General features: G+C 42.1%; 3 protein-coding genes across 5 annotated transcripts in view; 2 read left to right on the top strand and 1 right to left on the bottom strand.

The window, feature by feature from the left end:
- lars2 (leucyl-tRNA synthetase 2, mitochondrial) overlaps positions 1–13,255 on the bottom strand; it is an 87,955-nt gene extending 74,700 nt beyond the window's left edge. Inside the window, exons 1-2 of one of the 2 annotated variants that reach the window (XM_079503049.1) lie at positions 13,098–13,255; positions 5,462–5,698 (exon numbers count right to left, since the gene is read on the bottom strand). In XM_079503049.1, coding sequence (XP_079359175.1) covers positions 5,462–5,698; positions 13,098–13,163 — 303 coding nt within the window. In that variant the 5' untranslated portion in view covers positions 13,164–13,255. The remainder of the gene's footprint in view (positions 1–5,461; positions 5,699–13,097) is intronic. The other variant, XM_079503050.1, reaches the window with a different exon arrangement.
- The window catches only part of LOC306924515 (uncharacterized protein), a 143,073-nt gene continuing 134,847 nt past the window's right edge, over positions 11,342–19,567 (top strand). Inside the window, exon 1 of the mRNA XM_079503056.1 lies at positions 11,342–11,419. The gene's annotated coding sequence lies outside the window, so the exon portion shown is untranslated. The remainder of the gene's footprint in view (positions 11,420–19,567) is intronic.
- The window catches only part of cdcp1a (CUB domain containing protein 1a), a 33,617-nt gene continuing 25,632 nt past the window's right edge, over positions 11,583–19,567 (top strand). Inside the window, exon 1 of one of the 2 annotated variants that reach the window (XM_079503052.1) lies at positions 11,583–11,712. In XM_079503052.1, coding sequence (XP_079359178.1) covers positions 11,709–11,712 — 4 coding nt within the window. In that variant the 5' untranslated portion in view covers positions 11,583–11,708. Of the gene's footprint in view, positions 11,713–11,880; positions 12,507–19,567 lie in introns of those variants that run through there. The other variant, XM_079503053.1, reaches the window with a different exon arrangement.

A 19,567-nucleotide genomic window follows, 5' to 3' on the forward strand; every position in this document is an offset into this window, starting at 1 on the left:
GGGAATGCATTCCACAGTTCGGGGGCGACCGAGCAGAAGGTCACCCATGGTGCTTAGGTTAGTCTTTATGGGTTTGAGGAGTTTGGTGTTTGAGGAGCGGAGGGAGCAGGTTGAGGATTGCAGGGTGACAAGTGCTGTGGATGCACTGGTGGATTAGCAGGGACATCTTGTATTCAGTCCGGAACGAGACAGGGAGCCAGTGGAGTGAGCGGAGGATGGGTGTGATGAGCTCGTATTTAAGCACCCTCATCAAGATCCTAGCAGCACTGTTCTGGATGTATTGGAGCCTTTGAAGGCTCTTGCTAGGGATCCTGATGAGAAGTGCGTTACAGTAGTCCAACCTACCTGGAGGAGATAAAGGCGTGGACTAGCTTTTCAGCATCAGGTAGAGTGAGGGTGGGACAGAGTTTGGCTATGTTCTTGAGGTGGGCCTCATAGTTGAGGTGGGGGTAACACCCAGGTTTGTAACAAGTTAACAACAGTTGAAAGTGGAATGTCCTGGCCAGAGAAGGCGATGCTTGTTATGGGGGATGATTGAACCTGGTGTGGGGTGCCGATGAGAATGGCTTCTGTTTTGGAGCCGTTTAGTTGCAGGAAGTTGTGTGAAGATGGTGATGGGGCAGCAAAGCGGGGAGGGGTTGGGTCCAGTTTTATGTAGAGTTGTGGGTCATCAGCATAGCAATTGAGGCGCCTTTCAAGGACACGCCCTGCTGCCTTCGTTTTCCGCAGCTCACTGGTGTACCATTGGGCTGACCGTGAAAAGGTGAAAGTCCGTGTCTGTTTTGGGGCGTGAGTGTCGAGGAGATTACACAGTGAGTTATTGTAGAAATCCACCGATTCAGTTGCTGATGAGTGGGTGGCAGAAGACAGGTGATGGAGGTCCAGGGTCAGGGTGTCTGGGTTGATGTGTTTGAAATTTCTGAAGGATTTGGCGTTTGAGTTTGGTATGGGAGGGGGGGAAAGGCAGCTCCATGGAAATTACTTTATGGTCAGACACACCCATATCATAGACTGCCAGGTTGCTGAAATGAAGTTAACCTATGCTGGCCACATTCACTTTAAGAGAAGGAGAGTTTGCCCCCCACCCCATACACAGACTCAACACACACACTTTAGTATCATTTGCACCTCTCGCCAGAACAAAGTCTCGCAGTACAAAGTCACAAATTACATCCGAACTTTGGATGGCTGAAGATCCACCATGGACAGCTCACCTGGATTCCGATTTATGGAGGTTTGAAAATCCTGCTCGTAACCAAGGAAAGCGGAGATCAGATTTAACGTCCCATAGCTGGTGGTGACGGAGGCGTTGCATAGTAACCGGATCAATGTTAAAAGCTGCCATGGGGCTCAACCATTATACACACACACGTGTATACACACACACACACACACAGAGTATACGTTGGGGTCCGTATATATACGGACTTGACAGAGAAATAATTAACTGATGTTGACCTTTTTTGTCATAAAGCAATAAAGAGACTCTGTAATTTATCCAAGTTCCATTCTTTCAGTTGATTCTCTACTGTCACAATGACGTACTGTAGCTTTCCAGTAGGTACTAGGGCTGACCTTCGATCATTTTGTAAAAGTTGAATTCGAGCCGAATTCGAAGCTTCGCAGTGGGATTAAATAATGAGTCAGTGATTCATGAATTGTGGAGCTCAAGCACATGGCTTTGAAGGGTAGTATATCTACAAGCCCTCAACATGTAATGCTTCCGCTTTCAAATAAAACAGAAGTCATATTTAGGCATGTAACGATACACTCAACTCACGATACGATACGTATCACGATATGAGGTTTTTCACGATATTTTCAACACAATTATTTTCCAGACAAATGACAGTATACAGGTATCTTCCCCCCAAGCTTTTTTTTTTTTTACATTGCAAAAGTAGCATTACTTTTCATGTAAAATTACGTAATTTCTGTGAAACAACTGTAAACATGCTTTCATGTTTAAACCTAGCTGTTAACATTTCTTCTTTTCTTTGATGGCATCTTAGGATAGATGTAGACCTATTTGACAGTGTAGAAACATAATTGCCTTCCTTGATGTATTAATAATGAGCATCAATAACGACCATCACCTGTGTCAGACACAGTCTGCAGGCCTCTATACTGACAGTGACTGCATGGAGTCTGTCTCATTTCTCATTACTCATTACATGCCTAGTCATATTATTTGGCCTTGACACTACACCATACAAAAATAACACCATTCCATTCACCCTCAGCTCAAACATCTGCTCCTCCGTCAAAAAGCCTTGTCACCTTCGACAGTACCTTCACACTCGATAAAAACATTAGTTCCGTAGTTAAAAGCAGCTATTTTCAATTACGACTGTTGGCCAAGGTATGGTGGGAAGGTATGGTTTGACCATACCTACAGGTAGGCTTCCACCTAAACAGCTGGAGATGGCAATACACGCATTTACAGTATATCATCCAGACTGGACTATTGTAACTCCCTCCTCTCCAGCATTGACCAGGCATCACTCAAGCGCCTGCAGTTGGTGCAAAATGCAGCTGCTCGCCTCCTCACCGGCACAAAAAAAACGAGAACACAAAACCCCAGTTTAAGATTATTTTATTTACTTATAAATCCCTGCACGGCCTGGCCCCTTCATATTTAAACAGAACTTTTGGTCCCTTACACTCCACAAAGGGCACCGAGGTCAGCAGACAAGCTGCTCCTGAAGACGAACCTAAGGAGTAGGGGCGACCGTCGCTTTAATAGGCTCTGGAAGAGTCTGCCCTTTTATATAAAAAATTAAGTCTTTTAAGTCACTTCTTAAAAACACTTTTTTATTCTTTGGCTTTTAAATCGCACCTAATGTTTGTGTTTTGTTTATTGCCCTTTTGTTATTGTGGCATTAATTGTTGATGTTTTTGTCTCACCCTGTACAGCACTTTGGTCAATTTTGATTGTTTTAAATGTGCTCTATAAATAAAGCCCTACTTTTTTCCATTATGCAGGTATTTTTCTTTTTATACCATGTAGTGGTACGTAGCTTGACAAAAGCACATCATTTAAGAAAGTTATTCCAGACGACAAACTGTTCACACAACACACAATTTCAAAGGTGTGATGTTCACAACTGTCCCCTCCTACGAGGGCATGGGGCAATATATTTCAAATCAATATCACAAATTAATATAATAAAAAATCAATTAGAATGAGAATGATTTTTGTGTCGATTAATTTATATATAAAAGGAGGGGGAAAATCGAGATTATTCAGTTAACCTACATGAACAAGATTAAGTCGGTTATTGGTTCTAAGTTTCGGTTCAGATATATGTTTGGTAAATTGCCCCAGCCTTACTGTCACCACAGTCATGCCCCACCAGCAGAAGACATATGATCTGCAGTCATATATGATTATAAACATCTTTCAATTAATTCATTAGTTAATTAAGAGCACGGATGTCATGAATGTCCCTGATTAAAGCAGCATCTTGAGGTAATTGCATACAGGGATGACAGACACGCGTCAGATAATTAGCCTGTACAAGCCAGTGTGCACTTTGTTGATATCGGCAAGAAACCGTTTATCTCTTTACCATATTTCATTTTTTCATACATTTGTGTTGTAATCTGCTTATTTCTTTGTGTCATCACATCCAATTTTACTTGTTTAATCTGTATCCTGAGTCTGACTGAGTTTTCTGTCCTGATTGGATACAATTGGTATCCCGCCCTGAAAATGCATTTTCTGTTTAATAAAGAGCTGGAGAGACATGGAGACTCTTATTTTAACCAAAGAAAATCACTTACACTACCTTTAAGTTGGTTAAGTCTGTGAGTTTTATTTATACATATTGAACCTCTTAAAAGTATTAACAAGAACTTGTATCTAATCAACTACTGTCCCATGTATCCATTCATTAGAACACAGGTACCTGAAAAGTAAGTAGTTTTGGACATACAAGGTTTCCCACATGATAGCAACGACTCTAGGTCTACTGTGAGCTACAAGGCCCATTCTTGGTAACGACGTCTGCACAGATAATTGGAAAGGATGCGTAATGGACCAAATTAAATTTAGAAGGAAAATAAGGCCATGGGTGCACCCAATAAATATTAATTCTGTCAAACCAGACACCTTCAATAAAGACAGTAGTCTCTCTACAGTTCATTATTTTCTTCACCAATACCAAATGCATAAGACAATATGGGTTGTCTTTTTTTTTTTGCAAAACCCACACAGTGATAAGCCACTCTGTCAGACAGTCCACAGTTTTCAATAGCAAACCGAGAGCTAGTAGTCGCAGCTTATCACAAATGAGAGTACGTGTTTGTACTCTTAGAAGGAAAAATGATTAAAAGGGAGTGTATTCACCTCAGGCTGATTCTACAAATGCCTTCTAAATCAATAGTTCTAAAACATTTTCATGCCAAAGACCCCCAAAATGATGTGTACTGTATTTGGTCGCGGACCCAGGCCCGCGGGAAGTACTTTACACTCGCAGGGGCTGAGCGTCTAGTAGGGGGTGCGCGCGCATAGCGCGCGCCGCAAAAATGCGCGTGCACGCGCATCATGCACGCGCATTTTTGCGCATTTTCACGCGCAAACGTGGCCTTTACTTTCCCTCTCCACACGCAAGTTATATGAACGAACTGACACAGGCAATTAACCAGGATAAGGTGCCAATACTTTGATACAGCATATTTATTAGGCCTGGCCTATCTCTTTTTTTTTTCTTCCCCTCCTGTTCGAGGGGGGGCTGTGCCTGGGGGGAGGGGGTGCTACAGCCCTCCCAGCACCCCTACTTCCCTCAGCCATGCGCGGACCCCCACATTCCAGGGGGGGGGGGGTCCCCGAGTGAAATGAGTTAGTACAGCATCACAATCAGGTTAACCATTTTATCCATGTATGTGTTGGCTATTAAAAAAATAGCAGATCTACAAGCTTGAGTTTGCACATCTGCCATCTCAATGTGGGGGTCCTTGAGAACCACTGGTGTAATGCAGTGGTTCCCAATCCTTTTTGCTCAAGACACAAAAGAGAAATTGTACGTCTCCCTGGAAGCAAAACTAGTGAAAATACTACATCTACAACATCTACAAGCTGACATCTTGTAGATCAGCTATTTTCACTACTTCATAAAACAAATTGTATTGTTTTAAATGAATGAAATTCTCTTGAAAATTCTTCGAAAGTCTTTTAATTTGTTTTTGTTTTGTTTTGTTTACTTTGAAAATATTTGTGTATTTATGTTTTTATTCCTCTTTTCATGTACTAAATTAAATTTAAAAAGCAATATTTTCTTGTGACTCATCAAAATGGGTCCACGATTAATTTGTAAATGTTGATTTTTTTTCTTTTTTCTTTCCCCCTTGCCATTCTATAAATCTGTGACATGACAATAAATCTGTTAATGGTCAGTCACCTCCTCCTTCCATTCTATAAATCTGTGACATGACAATAAAGCTGTTAATGGTCGGTCACCTCCTCCTTGGCGTCCCTGCTCCACTGCTGCATGATGCGCGGGTGCCACCACTGTTCCACCTTGCGCCGGGTCTCTGCTCGGTAGTCCTTCTCCCAGAGGCCCGTCTCACTAAACAGGGTGCGCAGGGTGCAGCAGCCGGGGCGGGGGTGGTACCGGAGGAGGAGAGGAGGACCCAAACGGGCCAGCCGGCCGCACAGTGATGATGCCGGCATGGTTCCGTCGTTACCTAGGTAACACTAGGGATTGAGAGCACAGTCAGTGACATAGTAAGAAAAGTAGGTCAGTGAATGTGCGTGTGCGTGCGTGCGTGCGTGCGTGCGTGCGTGCGTCTCAAGGCTGGTGGAAAAGGTGTAGGTCGTTATGATGGCTTACTTTGACATCCAAGAGAAACAAACTTATCGATTTAATCAATTCTAGTCTACTATAATAAGCGATTTTCCAAAATGCCGAAAATAGCATATGTAGACAAGGCAAGGTAGTTTATTTGTATAGCACTCTTAGCACATTTCAACGAGGCAATTTTATGTGCTTTACACATCGAGCAAAGGAAACAAATTATGCACGAAAAAGTTAAAAACACACAGTTACAGTGCAGAAGAAATTAAAGTAATTGAATTAAAGGCAGCGGCAAACAGAATGGTCTTTAGTTGTGTTTTTTAAACGAAAGAAGAGTGGGAGCAGACCTGCAGTTTTCTGGACTTTGTTCCAGATATGTGGTGCATAAATGCTGCTTCCCCACGTTAAGTTTTAAGGACTAAAAGCAGACCTTTCAGAGATCTGGAAGGTTCATGAAAAATAAAATACGGGTGTCGCAATGTGAGGGAGTAGACAGAAATGGTGTGCCATCTCCCAACTTATAATGAGCATTAATGAGGACCAAATTACCAATCATATGAAAATGGGTCAAGTGTTCCTTTAAGAGTCAATTTGTACACTCGATGAGGATTTGTTCACTCCCTCCTTACTGTTATATTTCTGCAGAACTTCCTTTCAGCTCATTAGAGGCTCAGCGGAACCGCTAGCCCAGTCACAATTATTACATAAAGACCCAATGGCTCCTTTTTTAATAATAATAGCAATTATTTTTCATAATCCTTTCCATGTTGAAAAATGTTTGTCGTATATTTTCAAAAACATAAAAATATAGTGGAAATAGCTTAACTACCATATGTTACAACGTGTCATGAAGACACTTAACAAATAATATTACAAATGTGATATAATGCATTATAGACCAGACCTTTTAAGTAAAGTGTTACCGGAGCTGCAACGTGTGTCAACATAAGGAACTGTAAAATGTAACGACTTGAAAATCTTTAGAGTGGAATCAAATCGGTTTGGACTACTAATACAGGCTTGTATGGAAGCCAAAGTCCTGTAAGTCATTATAATGAGAAATGTGCATTACAAAGAATAATAATGACTTAGTATCTCAAAAGAACGAGAAACTTGATGAACTCATTATGTTGATACAGATCTCTGCAGGAAATGGACTTCCATAGGAGGCTTGACTTCAATTTGCTGTTTCTGTACTTCTTAGGCTGAAGGTCATAATGTGAGTAAGGGTGCAACACTTCAATCAAATTAACCGACATTGATTATAATGAATAATCGATTATAATAAAATAATAGATACTGGGGGTGGGGGGTGGGGGGTGGGGGTCGGTGGGGGTAGCAAAGGCTATTAGCTATTTTTGATGCTTTTGTGTGGCATTAATTATGGCATTAATTTACAAAAAAAATAAAAACACAAAAAGTTAGAATATGGAGATAGCAGATAGGCGTCATTATAGGAGACAATAATCACACCTGTGTGAAGCGAGTGGTGCAACTCCATGTAGAGTCCCCGGGGGGTCCCCAAAACATCCAGACCCCCAGGAACACGCCCAGGGGGCCCCGCATCCGAAATGGTTGAGAAATGACAGAGTTACGTTGTGGGGGTACCTCTACTGTACTGTCACTGTACTGTAACACCCCAAATCATCATATATACACAGTGTGTGTGTGTGTGTGTGTGTGTGTGTGTGTGTGTGTGTGTGTGTGTGTGCGCGCGTGCAACAGTGACACTTGGTTGTGAAAACCAACCAAACGCTATTTTCGTGCTCGGACAGGACCCAGGGACACAGCCAGCCAGCCAGGGACCCAGGGACACACACGCTGTCTATAGGAGTGGTTGCACCACTCAAAAATAGCAATAACATAAGCAGATCCACAAACTCACAAGATGTGAGCTTGTATTAGTGTAGATACTTTAAGTAGGGAGTATAAAACAGACAAATCAATTTAGTCAATTATAAAAAAATCCATTTGAATTTCTTTGCATCGATTAATTACTATAAAAACAAAACACGCTTCTCGATTATTCAAAAAAAGAGTTGCAGCAACCCTACAGTATGTGCAGTGCCACGGTGGCGATAAGGAAATTGGCGCCCTAGGCCACATCCGACAGTCAGGGCAAACGCTCTCGCCAAAACATGATCGCGCCAGGCGGCCCTCCCTCCTCCAAGGCGGCTTCTGCTTCAGGAGCAGCGGAGGTGTGGCGCGGGGGAGCGCACGGGAACTGGTATGAAAATAACGGAGTCGCGACTCCTGTGCGCTCCCGTGCGTTTGTGCCACCTCTACTAACTGCCACCCTAGGCAATGGCCTATGTGGCCTATATGGACGCACTGGCGCCGAGTATGTACGAGTCAAATCAAGAGCCGGTAAAACCAGCAAATTTGAATCTGACTTTTACCAACTCACACACACAGTTACCAAGGTAACCCCAGATTTATACCAACCTCTCCTTGATAACAAGGGAAAAAAGGGAAGAAAAAACCCATCCATAAAGTATGAGTTTAGAACTGTGGTTCTCAACATGAGGCGCATGTACAACAAGCGGCCACAGGGAGACATTTGAGGAGTAACTTCGCTGTCGGGAGGAAAATGTCCAGAACTGTTACTTTTCAGGAAATGGAGAAAGGAAACGGTGTTCAAATGGATCCAATGTAGTCGTCGTTCAGCCATAAGCTCTCGTTAATACTTTATTGGATTTTAATGATACCCACAGAGAGTTTTAATAACTTTCACTTTTAAAAAACAAAGAATCAAGTAGCAGATCTAATAGCTGATGCGACATGCTTGTAGATCAGCTGTTTTTGCTCACTTTTGCTCTTTAGCAGTGATGCACGTCGCACTATGAGCTTGTAGATCTGCTATTTTTGAATAGCCAACCAATGTGCTACATAGCTAAAATCAAAAAAATGACACAGATGCTTTCCAGGTTTAATGGGTTAACACGGTAGGCCAACAAGCCTAGGGGGGGTTCCCATCGTATCCAGCAACCCACCTACTGCAGGCTTAAACCACTCAGGGCAACTAAAGCCATTTTTCCTCACGCTAAAAGGCTGAAGGAGCCATGATAATGCACTCAAGGTTGTTTAGCTCTCCGACTGGTCACGGTGTGAGTGGGCTGCACAATGACATGTTTCTATGGTTACAAGTGGGTAGTAGAGATAAAAACCTATAAATGTCCACGGTCCCGGTATTACAAACAACAAACTGCCTTCATACACAGTACAGTTCATATTGTTTCTCAAACCTTTTTCATGTCAAGGAAATAAGGCCACGGACGGACCCCCTTATGAAAGTATTGTGATGGGGAGCGGCACCCATACCAGATTTATATGGTCAAAATGTTTTTAAAAAAAAATATATTTTATATGTCGCATCACGTCATACTGCAGTACTTGGATTACGGTGCCTCATGTACAGAATTGTTCAATTCTCAAAGTGGATGCTCTGGGTTCCTTGAAGAGCAGCTCGCAATTCATTTTCAATGGGAGTCACTGGGTTTCACAGAGCAGCTCTGCTCCATGGCTGTGTTCTGCCCTCCCCCCATGGAGCAGAGCTGCTCTGTGAAACCCATGGACTCCCATTGAAAATGAATTGCGAGCTTCTCTGCCCCCCCCTCTCCCCCCGGAACAGAGAGAGCGATTTGTTTTAATAGTGTGTCAGGTGCGTATGTGTCAGGGCAGGCGCCTAACAGACTCGCAACGCAGCAGACAAGCATGATCACTCACAGTCACACTCACGGCTTGACGGGGTAGACATGTTTGCAATGTTGAAACGTCACTCGATATAACTTCAAACCAAACGCGGCTGCATACACTAAAATAATAATCATACTAATATGGGGGGGAGAACACAACAGAGACAGCGCACGCAAGTGGCCGCGAAGCGCGAGATTGTGACACACAAACATACACGTTACTTACTACAATAATAATCATACTAATATGGGGGGGGGGGACACAACGGAGACAGCGCTTCTTTCACCTGACAAATATCACAATGTGATCATTTCTTGTTTCCTTTTTTTACAAATGGGGGGGTCCATGACCAAATACATATCATGGTTGGGGTCCTTGACATGAAGATATTTGAGAACCACAAAATAAGAATGCAATCATTCTACCACCATCCAGGTTACGGTACACTACACATGTAGGCTATGTACATGAAATTAATGTAACTAGACCGGTGCCTGGCTGTAAAGCGCCGAGTCGGTAATGATGGAAGTTGGAAATCCATGCCCCACCCGGCTATGTAATACCCGTTGTACCCGTTGTCACTCAGAGTACCCGTTCCACCCATCGGTCTGTCCCTTTTATGCCCATATATGGAGATTTCTGTATCTGTCTCTCTGGACAACCGTGTATCTGACCGACTCGACACCGGCCACTGCACTCCCTGTGGTGGTGTGGAACGCATGTGTCACATTTTAAGTCGGTGGGGCGACCGGTTCTCGACTTGAGTTACGTGGATTACAGATATATGTACACACCTACGTACTACAGACGTACAGAGACGTTGTGCACTACTTGGAACAATGCAAGTTGGAAATGAATGCCCCACCTAGTTATTATGTCTACAGTATATCCCTTTTATGCCCATATATGGAGTTCTTTGTCAGGCATGCCCAAATATGGAGTCTATGCAGATGTCAGAACAGGCCAGCTCCATATATGGAGATATAGGGTTCATCAGGTCCAGAGCCCGGGCAGAGGCTTTTGTGCTGGTTCTGGACAACCGGCACCGGGCACTGCACTCCCTGTGGGGGTGTGGAACACGTGTCGAATTTGAAGTCGGTGGCGCGAACGGTTCCCGAGTTACGTGGATTACAGACGTACGTACACACGTACGTACACACAGAGACTTGGTGCATTTACAGATAGATATCACAGCCAGTCTACCTAGGCCTAACCCTAGAATACACTGAAATCACTATGTCGGAAAGACTTGTCCTTGTCCGTGGCAAATGTTTAGATTTCGATTTGACATAAGAATGTTCTCAATTTGATCATAAGACAATTACTAAATGTCAGTTTCCAGGTTTTCTTCAAAGTATAATGTATGACACACTGATTTACTATGGCACATTTATGAGTCCACTTGTAGGCCTACAGACTTTTTAGACTTCTCAATCTCAAAGACCACCATGGAATTGGTACACTCTCCACCTAGACCTAGAATGTCTGTGATCATTTCATATAACTTAAACGTAATAACGTAAATTATTTAACTTATTTAATATATATTTAATATAATTAACTTATAACGTAAATTATCATGTATCACAGGCATAGATCCCTTCCACCCGTTCCTGGTTGAATTGAATTATGGGCGGCCTAAATGTGATAAATGCTCCGTTTGTACACAACCATTAAATAATTCCAAAGACGTGGAGTGAAATATGGTCCTCTAGTTTCATATCCATGTGAAAGTTCTGGCACAAAACGTGTATTTAGTCAATTATCTCCACTTTTTCAAGAGATGCACACGGACGTCTTTCTCTCCGGGCGAGGGGCCCGGAATGATCGAGGGACTGATTTTACCAATACTTCCTGTTGTTTACTGCAGACGTCATCACCAATTGACCAGGGAAACACAAAAGTTTGGGTCACACAATTGGCAAGTGGTTATTACCCAGAACCTATTGCAAGGCACCTGCCAATTATTGTGTCCCCCAAACATTTGTGCTTCCCTGGTCAATAATTGGTGATGACATTTGTGGTGATCAGAGGAAGTTTTGATAAATAAAGTCCAGCTGTCATTCCGGGCCCCTTTGCCCGGAGAGAAAGACGTCCGTGTGCATCTCGTGAAAAGGTGGAGATAATTGACTAAATACACGTTTTGTGCCAGAACTTTCACTTGGATATGAAACTAGAGGACCATATTTCACTCCACGTCTTTGGAATTATTTAATGGGTGAGTACAAACGGAGCATTTATCACATTTAATGCCATGTTGCGCCCGAACAGAAATTAACCAGGGTGTTCTATGGCTCTGTATGTGAAATACTTTGCAATGTATGTAACAACAGAGCCATTCTAGGGCTAACTTAGCCCTAGAATGGCTCTGTTGTTACATACAGTATATACAGTATTTCACATACAGAGCCATAGAACGGTCGCGGTTACTTTCATGTCGGACGTTAACTGGGCGGCCTTAATGTGATAAATGCTCTGTTTGTACTCACCCATTAAATAATTCCAAAGACGTGGAATGAAATATGGTCCTCTAGTTTTATATCCATGTGAAAGTTCTGGCACAAAACGTGTATTTAGTAAATTATCTCCACTTTTTCAAGAGATGCACACGGACGTCTTTCTCTCCGGCGAGGGGGGACTGGAATGATCGATGAACTGATTTTAGACGTCATCACCAATTGACAAGGGAAACACAAAAGTTTAGGTCACACAATTGGCAGGTGCCTTGCGATAGGTGCTGGGTAATTAATCACACCACCTGCCAATTGTGTGACCCAAACTTTTGTGTTTCCCTTGTCAATTTGTGATGACGTCTTTGGTAAACAACAGGAAGTATCTAAAATCAGTTCATCGATCCTTCCGGTCCGGTCTCGCCGGAGAGAAAGACGTCCGTGTGCATCTCTCGAAAAAGTGGAGATAATTTACTAAATACACGTTTTGTGCCAGAACTTTCACATGGATATAAAACTAGAGGACCATATTTCCCTCCACGTTTTTGGAATTATTTAATGGGTGAGTACAAACGGAGCATTTATCACATTCAGGCCGCACACAATTGAATTCAACCAGGGACAGTAGCGACCGTTCTATGCCTATGATACATGAAAATTTACGAAGTTAATTAAATGATCACAGGTATTCTAGGTCTAGGGCTAACTCTCCACCTTACAGTGCACAGACCCCCTTCAAGGACCCCCGAATGTCCCTTCCTTGACCACTGTACTATACACAGTATAGCTCTTTATGTGTTCCTGCTAATATTATTGTAATATTACCATTTGTATGTTGGTGCCAAAAATATCCTGCTTTTCAACATCATTGAAAACGTCACAATAATAGTTTTCCGCGCTTGCATGATAATGTGTTCTGTTGTTGTTCATGTCTGTCTGACTCTTTACCATCATTCAGAAAACAAGAATTCACATGACAGTTTACACGTGCAGTGCATCAACGTGCACGAATGGGCGTGCGTGTACACGAACGTAAACATTTAAGAGGGGGGTTGAAAATAATGGTCACCTAACTTGAACTATTAAATACAGAAACACAGATACATACAGACTAGTCATAGCATAACATAAGAGAGCGAGCTGTAGCACTTACACAATAAAGGATGACGTTTTGTTTCCAGGAGGAGTCGGACCCTTTAGCGATATGTCTCCGATACATTCATCAACAATTCCTTTATAAATCCACGCAACCAGCCATGAAATGCGTTGCAATGACCCGGCTTCACCGCTCATGACTGCTCCATGGGCGCCGCCATGTTGTTATAGAAAAAAAGAAACCTTTATGGACACAAGTGTCCTTGTAAAAAACAATGCGTTCAAACCACGCCCCCGTTTAGATAGAACTGTAGTTTGTGTGGTTTGAATTTACAAATGTCTAAAACGTGTGATTTTTATAATAATAATAATCCTCATCCACAACAATATTTGTTCAGGGCTTTGGTTTGGTTTGGTTTGTGGATTAAATTATTCATCATAGTTTTTAATGTATGATTGAACCTGTATCATTGCATAATAATAATAATAACAATAATAATAATAACAATAATAATAATAATAACAACAACAACAATGGGACAACTATTAAAACAAATTATTAAAAACAATTATATAAAGTGATTATTGATATTTATTTCGATAGTTGATTAAAACAACTAATTGGATTAACTGTTGCAACTTGCACCCTTCCTTGAGATGCTCCCCGTTAAAATGTCTGAAAGCAGTGGTCCTCAAATTTGGTTCCGGGGACCCCTAGGGGTCCTTATAGGCCTATGGGGGTCCCCAATTAGTTAAGCTTCACTATCATTTTAACCACTTTAACTATATCTTGGCTATTCAAAAATAGCAGATGTACAAGCTGCATTGTGGGTCACTTCATGGCTGCCGTGCTATGAACTTGTACATCTACAATCTTTGATCTCCACCAGGCCGAAGGCATGGGGAGAGATTATGTTTTGCATCCTGTCCGTCCGTCCGTCCGTCCGTCCGTCCGTCCGTGTGTGTGTGTCTGTCTGTGATCAGCTAATCTCTGGCATCGTTGGCCTGATAGCAGCGAAACTGTGCACACGCACTCTCTGGATGCCAGAGCTGAACCTCTGACCCACATTTTTGACATGGGCCTGTTATAGCGCTGCCAGGAGGAAGATTTTTGCAAACCCCATTTTTTACAGTACACCTACAGATTTTGTATATTTCTAGCCATTAAACAAAACCGGTCTTTCAGATATTTCATACTCCATCCTGATTAGCTAAGATTGGTGATTGAACACCCTTCACGATTTGTGTGTTGGTTAAAAGAATATTGAACCATCCATCCATCCATCCATCTTCAACCGCTTATCCGTATAGGTCGCGGGGGCAACAGCTCCACCAGAGAGCTCCAGACTTCCCTCTCCAGAGCAACATTAGTAACTTCCTCCTGGTGGATCCCGAGGCGTTCCAAGGCCAGTGAGTCAATGTGATTCCTCCAACTGCGCCTTGGTCTGCCCCGGGGTCTCCTCCCAGTGGGACATGCCTCGAGGACCTCCCTATAGGGAGACGCCTGAGAGGCATCCTAACCAGATGCCCGAACCACCTAAGCGGGCTCCTTTCCAGGCGAACAAGAACCAATATTGAACCAATGGAAATATTAAAAAGTGCTTCGGCAAAAAACTCCTAACTCCAGTAGATCCATCCGTACTGTATGTCGGTGGCGTTGCTTGGCCAATCAGGGACCAAGAACTCAAAATTGGTATAAGGTCAATATAGGGGGTATGCATCGGCTGGGTATGTGTGTATGTCCGCGTACTCCACCGGGCAATGAAGGACCACTGACCACTACTGTATTTCAAACCTAGACAGCAGCAGAGAGCTTTAGGACTGAGAGCAGCAGTCGTACCAGCAGTGGTGGTGCGCTCTGCTTGCGCACAAGTTTGGCCATACATGTCCTAAACCGGTGACCTCCGAGGAGCACTTTTTCTAGTTGAAATTCTTCTGACGGGGTTCCCTGGCACAAAATATTTTCAGATGGGGGTCCGCGACCAAATACTGTAGGGGTCCTTGTCATGAAAAGGTTGTCCCTGCATTACATAATGTCTTCTGGCATCCCTTTTGAAAACATACAATCACACACCTGACCTAGCTGCATGTCCTCCTGCCATGCATTTAGGTCAGCATGTGCTGTATTTTATTATTATTTATTTATTTATTTATCTAATAATCTACCGTATTCATTCAGCAGCACAGCTGAGGCATGCACGATTATTATGTTTTACTCTGTTTGTTACCGTAGCAACTCCCTTTTATCTTCATGATCTGGTTGGTCTCAGTTGAGCACATTGTAGGATATTTATGAGTTTATGATATTTATCAGTGTTGGAAGACATTTTTTTAAGGTAGCAATAATACCACAATTATAAAAAGGGGCCTGTATGCAGTTCTTCTAAATGTATCGAACACAGTGTGAGCAGTTGATGTTTTTTGTATAATTGTTTATAAATGTTTAACCCACAAAAAAAGGCTTTATACTTTTTGGCAGTGGTTCTCAAAGTGAGGTCTGGGGACCCCCAGGGACCCTTGGCATGGGGGGTACCAGTTAATACAGTATATGGCACCACAATAATTGTAACCATTTAAACCATATACAAAAGTGTAAAACAAATCAGCCTGCCAAAATGCTTTTTTGTCGACTAAATCGACTGTAGTCGACTAAAACTAGACTAAAACTAGACTAAAACTAGACTAAAACTAGACTAAAACTAAAACTTTTTAGATGACCAAAATATGAAAATATGGCTGTTGTTACAGCCTAGAAACACTGCACAAACAATAATTGTAACAAACCACATGACACCATCAGGCAAGAGTTTACATTTTTATGTAAAGCTGAAAATGAAAACCCATCATCATGATTCCACTTGTTGTACCCTTGCTGAATGTATTACATCAACATACAAATATACAAACAAGGCTGTCACTTCTGCAGCGTGACTCTTTAATGTCGATTTCCACAGTCAAGTGATTATTTCATATTGTACTGAGAGACACTGCCTCCACTCACGACATCTGCATCTCACCCAGAGAGATGCATAAAACATGAGGAGGATAGGGGGGATGGTCGGAGCCTCCTGCAGCCCTCCAGAAACACATTGATTGATTGATTGAAATATTTATTAACAGTTTGCAGAATTACAGTACATTTCAAGCACAAACTCAATACAAAGACTGTTAACTGTGAGTGGACGACCCAATTAAGCTTTACACTTGTTTACAAGAGGGTCCACCTTGTTCAATTCATCAAAACATTTAGAGACGTACAAATAGACACTTCTATATAGTCAAAGAACAGAACAGGAATTCATCATAAAGGAGGTAAAAAGGGGAAAGAAACATATACAGTGAGGGGAAAAAGGAGTGGGCAATCAATCCATCAAATAGCAGAAATGGCAGATCTACAAGCTCACAACAATGCGTCACGTTGTGAGCTTGTGGCTTTGGTCTGATTTCATTATGTTTTTTAAATATCTTGAGAGCAAAGTCGTTTCTTTATATTAAATGTATTTGTCATAATATCTGCCCTGGGCAAGTTTTGTATTTGATTTTAGAAGCAGAAAGGCAAAGAGAAATTAAAATTTCATTCATGTTCTGATGTTAAATTCCAACAACCCAATTAAATTGTTAATTGCCATTTGTGTGTCAATTAATGGTCAAGTAAAAGTTCATGATCGTGACAGCCCTACGGTTACAAGCAGCAGTAAGAGTGAAGCCTGGTTTATAGTCTACTAAAGTTGCACACTTCATGACGTTGCATGCCAAAAATAGGAGATAGATATACAAGCTCACAACATGTGACAGAGATCATCTAAGTACGACACTGGCACGCGACTATAACTTTATAACTGCAGTGGTGGATGGAAAGTAACTAAGTACATGTATGTACAGTGTAAGTAAGTACTGTACTTAAGTACAATTTGAGGTATTTGTACTTTACTTGAGTATTTCCAATTTCCAATACTTTTACTTCTACTCCACTACATCATGGATCCAAATATTGTATTTACTCCACTTCATTTATTTGAAAACTTTATACTAGTTACTAGTTACTAATTCATATTTTGATTATTATTATTACCAAACATACATTAGCCACTTCAGCCCTGTATGTTTCGGCCATTTGAAAATATCCGATCTTTTCAAATGATTTTTTATGCATTTGAAATCTTGAAATATGGGACATTATGCATGAGTACTTACAGTACATTTTGAATTCCGGGCTTTTTACTTGTAACAGCGTTTCTCTATATTGCAGTATTGATACTTTTACTTGAGTAAAAAAGTACTTTTCCCAACACTGTATAACTGAGACGTTATCTCAGTTAGCTGAATCCGGTGCTCTACACGGCCCTCCATCCATCGGTCGTACCATCAGAGTCAAGCGGGCGCCACACTGCCCCAAGGCAACAACAGGATGTGGCTTGGCTCCTTAGAGGAGGAACGAGAGGGGGAAATGGCTTTTTGACACTATTTAGACTGTGGACTGTGCTCATCCATCCAGACAAAGATCTGTCATCACACAGTGAGGACATATAACCAGAGCTATAGCGAGAGGACCAGCTTGCGGATTTATGGGTGAATTCAGGTGTGTACAGACATATTGATGACCCCCCCCCCCCCTCATCAATATGTCCATACATGGACATATAAAGACTTGGCCTTGTCCGTGGCTTTTTCTTTTACACACCATTATAATGTTATTATTGTGATCATAATTCCCAAATGTCAAGTCTCCAGGTTTTCTTCAGAATTTATACTGATTTTTTATTTTCAAGGACCCCCATAACTCTGAGCGTGTACAAATGGAACCAAATGGACCCATACATACACGCTCAAGAGTTACAGGCATGTTATGGTAATTTAATTCAGGGCTATCTCTTTGTGTTTCTGGTAATAATACACACACAGGGCTGAAGCAGTGTTGCACATTTTGCAAGAGACACAAGCATCCAGGTCTAGGAAAACAAGCCCAAAAGAAGCGAGTCAAGCGACTATAGGCTACATGAGCACTTAAAACCTATATATAGCCTACTGTATAGTATATACTATATACTATATACTATATACTACTACTACTATATACTATATACTGTATACTGTATATACTGTATAGTATATACAGTAGGCCAGTCCGCTGGCCTGGCCAGCTGGGGTGTCTGATGGAGAGGATAGGAACTGGTTGGAATAACGTGTTCCTTCCACGTGCTACGTCTGGCTGGGGAAACTCTCCCTGTCAAGTGAAAAGAAGCAGCTTGGACTCTTCATGCATAGAAGGAAGCATGAGGCCAGTCCGCTGTCCCAACAGGTTGGCAGAAGTAGTGTAGCGCCCAGGATTACATTAGATAATTGACACTGGGTGAAAAAAATGGGTTGCAAAATCGTGGGATAAAAAAACAAAACAAAACAAAAACATATCATTTACAATACCTTTAACTTGAATTAGGTTAGGAACTTCAACATTTACAACCGGTGAGGCCTGGCCTGCTACCTGCAGCTACAGTACAGGTCTCATATAGACTATGGATTTTTATTAAGTGTATCGACGATTGAGCGGGTTCATCTGGAGGTCACTAATCCTGAAATCAATGTTCATGGATGTGCTTTCATGTTAGGGTTCAATAAGATCTTTTTCAACACAACCAGATGTAAAGCGGAAGGATTGCAGTGGTTACTGGTTACCTTGGGCCAGAGCGTTTACATTGGAGATATTTCAAGCTAAAACGTTTAAATTAAAGTGGTGGTGCCAGGCAAACACTCGGGGCAAACATTTGGCACAAATAACTTGTTGCGTTGTGAACTTGTAGATCTGCTATTTTCAGACAAAACACCAGATAAGTGCTGGCTTTTCTCTTATGAGGTGAAGTGTGTCATTTTGTTCTTATTTTGAAGTCAATTGGATTATTTTTTAGTTATGGCCAGAAAACAATTTAGGCTTTTTCTTTTCTTTTTCTTTTTTTAACTTGAATGTGCCTTGACCACATTTGTGTTCAGGTACTCTAGGGAGTAGGGATAACACCACCTTCCCAGCTTCCCTGAATGTGTCATGATATCCATGAGGCCTATGAAGTTGGGTGGTTGTGTAAAGACATTGGCTAGTTTGAAGTATGCAGGTCCCTTATCCTTTACTTTTTTTGACTAAAAAGTAATCTCCTTTGAAAATCAGCAGCCTGGCTCGCCTCCTTCTTTTCACCCATGTCGCTGCCTCCCAGCTCCACGTTCCAACATGTCACTGCCTCCCAGCTCCACGTTCCAACATGACAAACAGCCCACGGTAATCTCACCCTCCCTCCCTTTCCGCTCTCATCCTGTTTTTTGGAGGACGATTACATTTTCACCAGCAACAGAACCACATGACAAATGAGCACACAGCATTAATGTGTTAGATGGGAAGTGGATGAGGGGAGCGGAGGGTATAGGAGGGTGAGGGGGGTTGCTGCCTCTACGTGTCCAAGGTGACCTGTTGTGGATGGCTAGTGTGATTCACATCCAGCACGTCCGGCGGTAGTGGGAAGGGAGCGGTGCTGGTGGAGGAGG

The sequence above is a fragment of the Electrona antarctica genome, assembly GCF_951216825.1.
Source record: "Electrona antarctica genome assembly, chromosome: 6".
Lineage (NCBI taxonomy): Eukaryota > Metazoa > Chordata > Actinopteri > Myctophiformes > Myctophidae > Electrona > Electrona antarctica.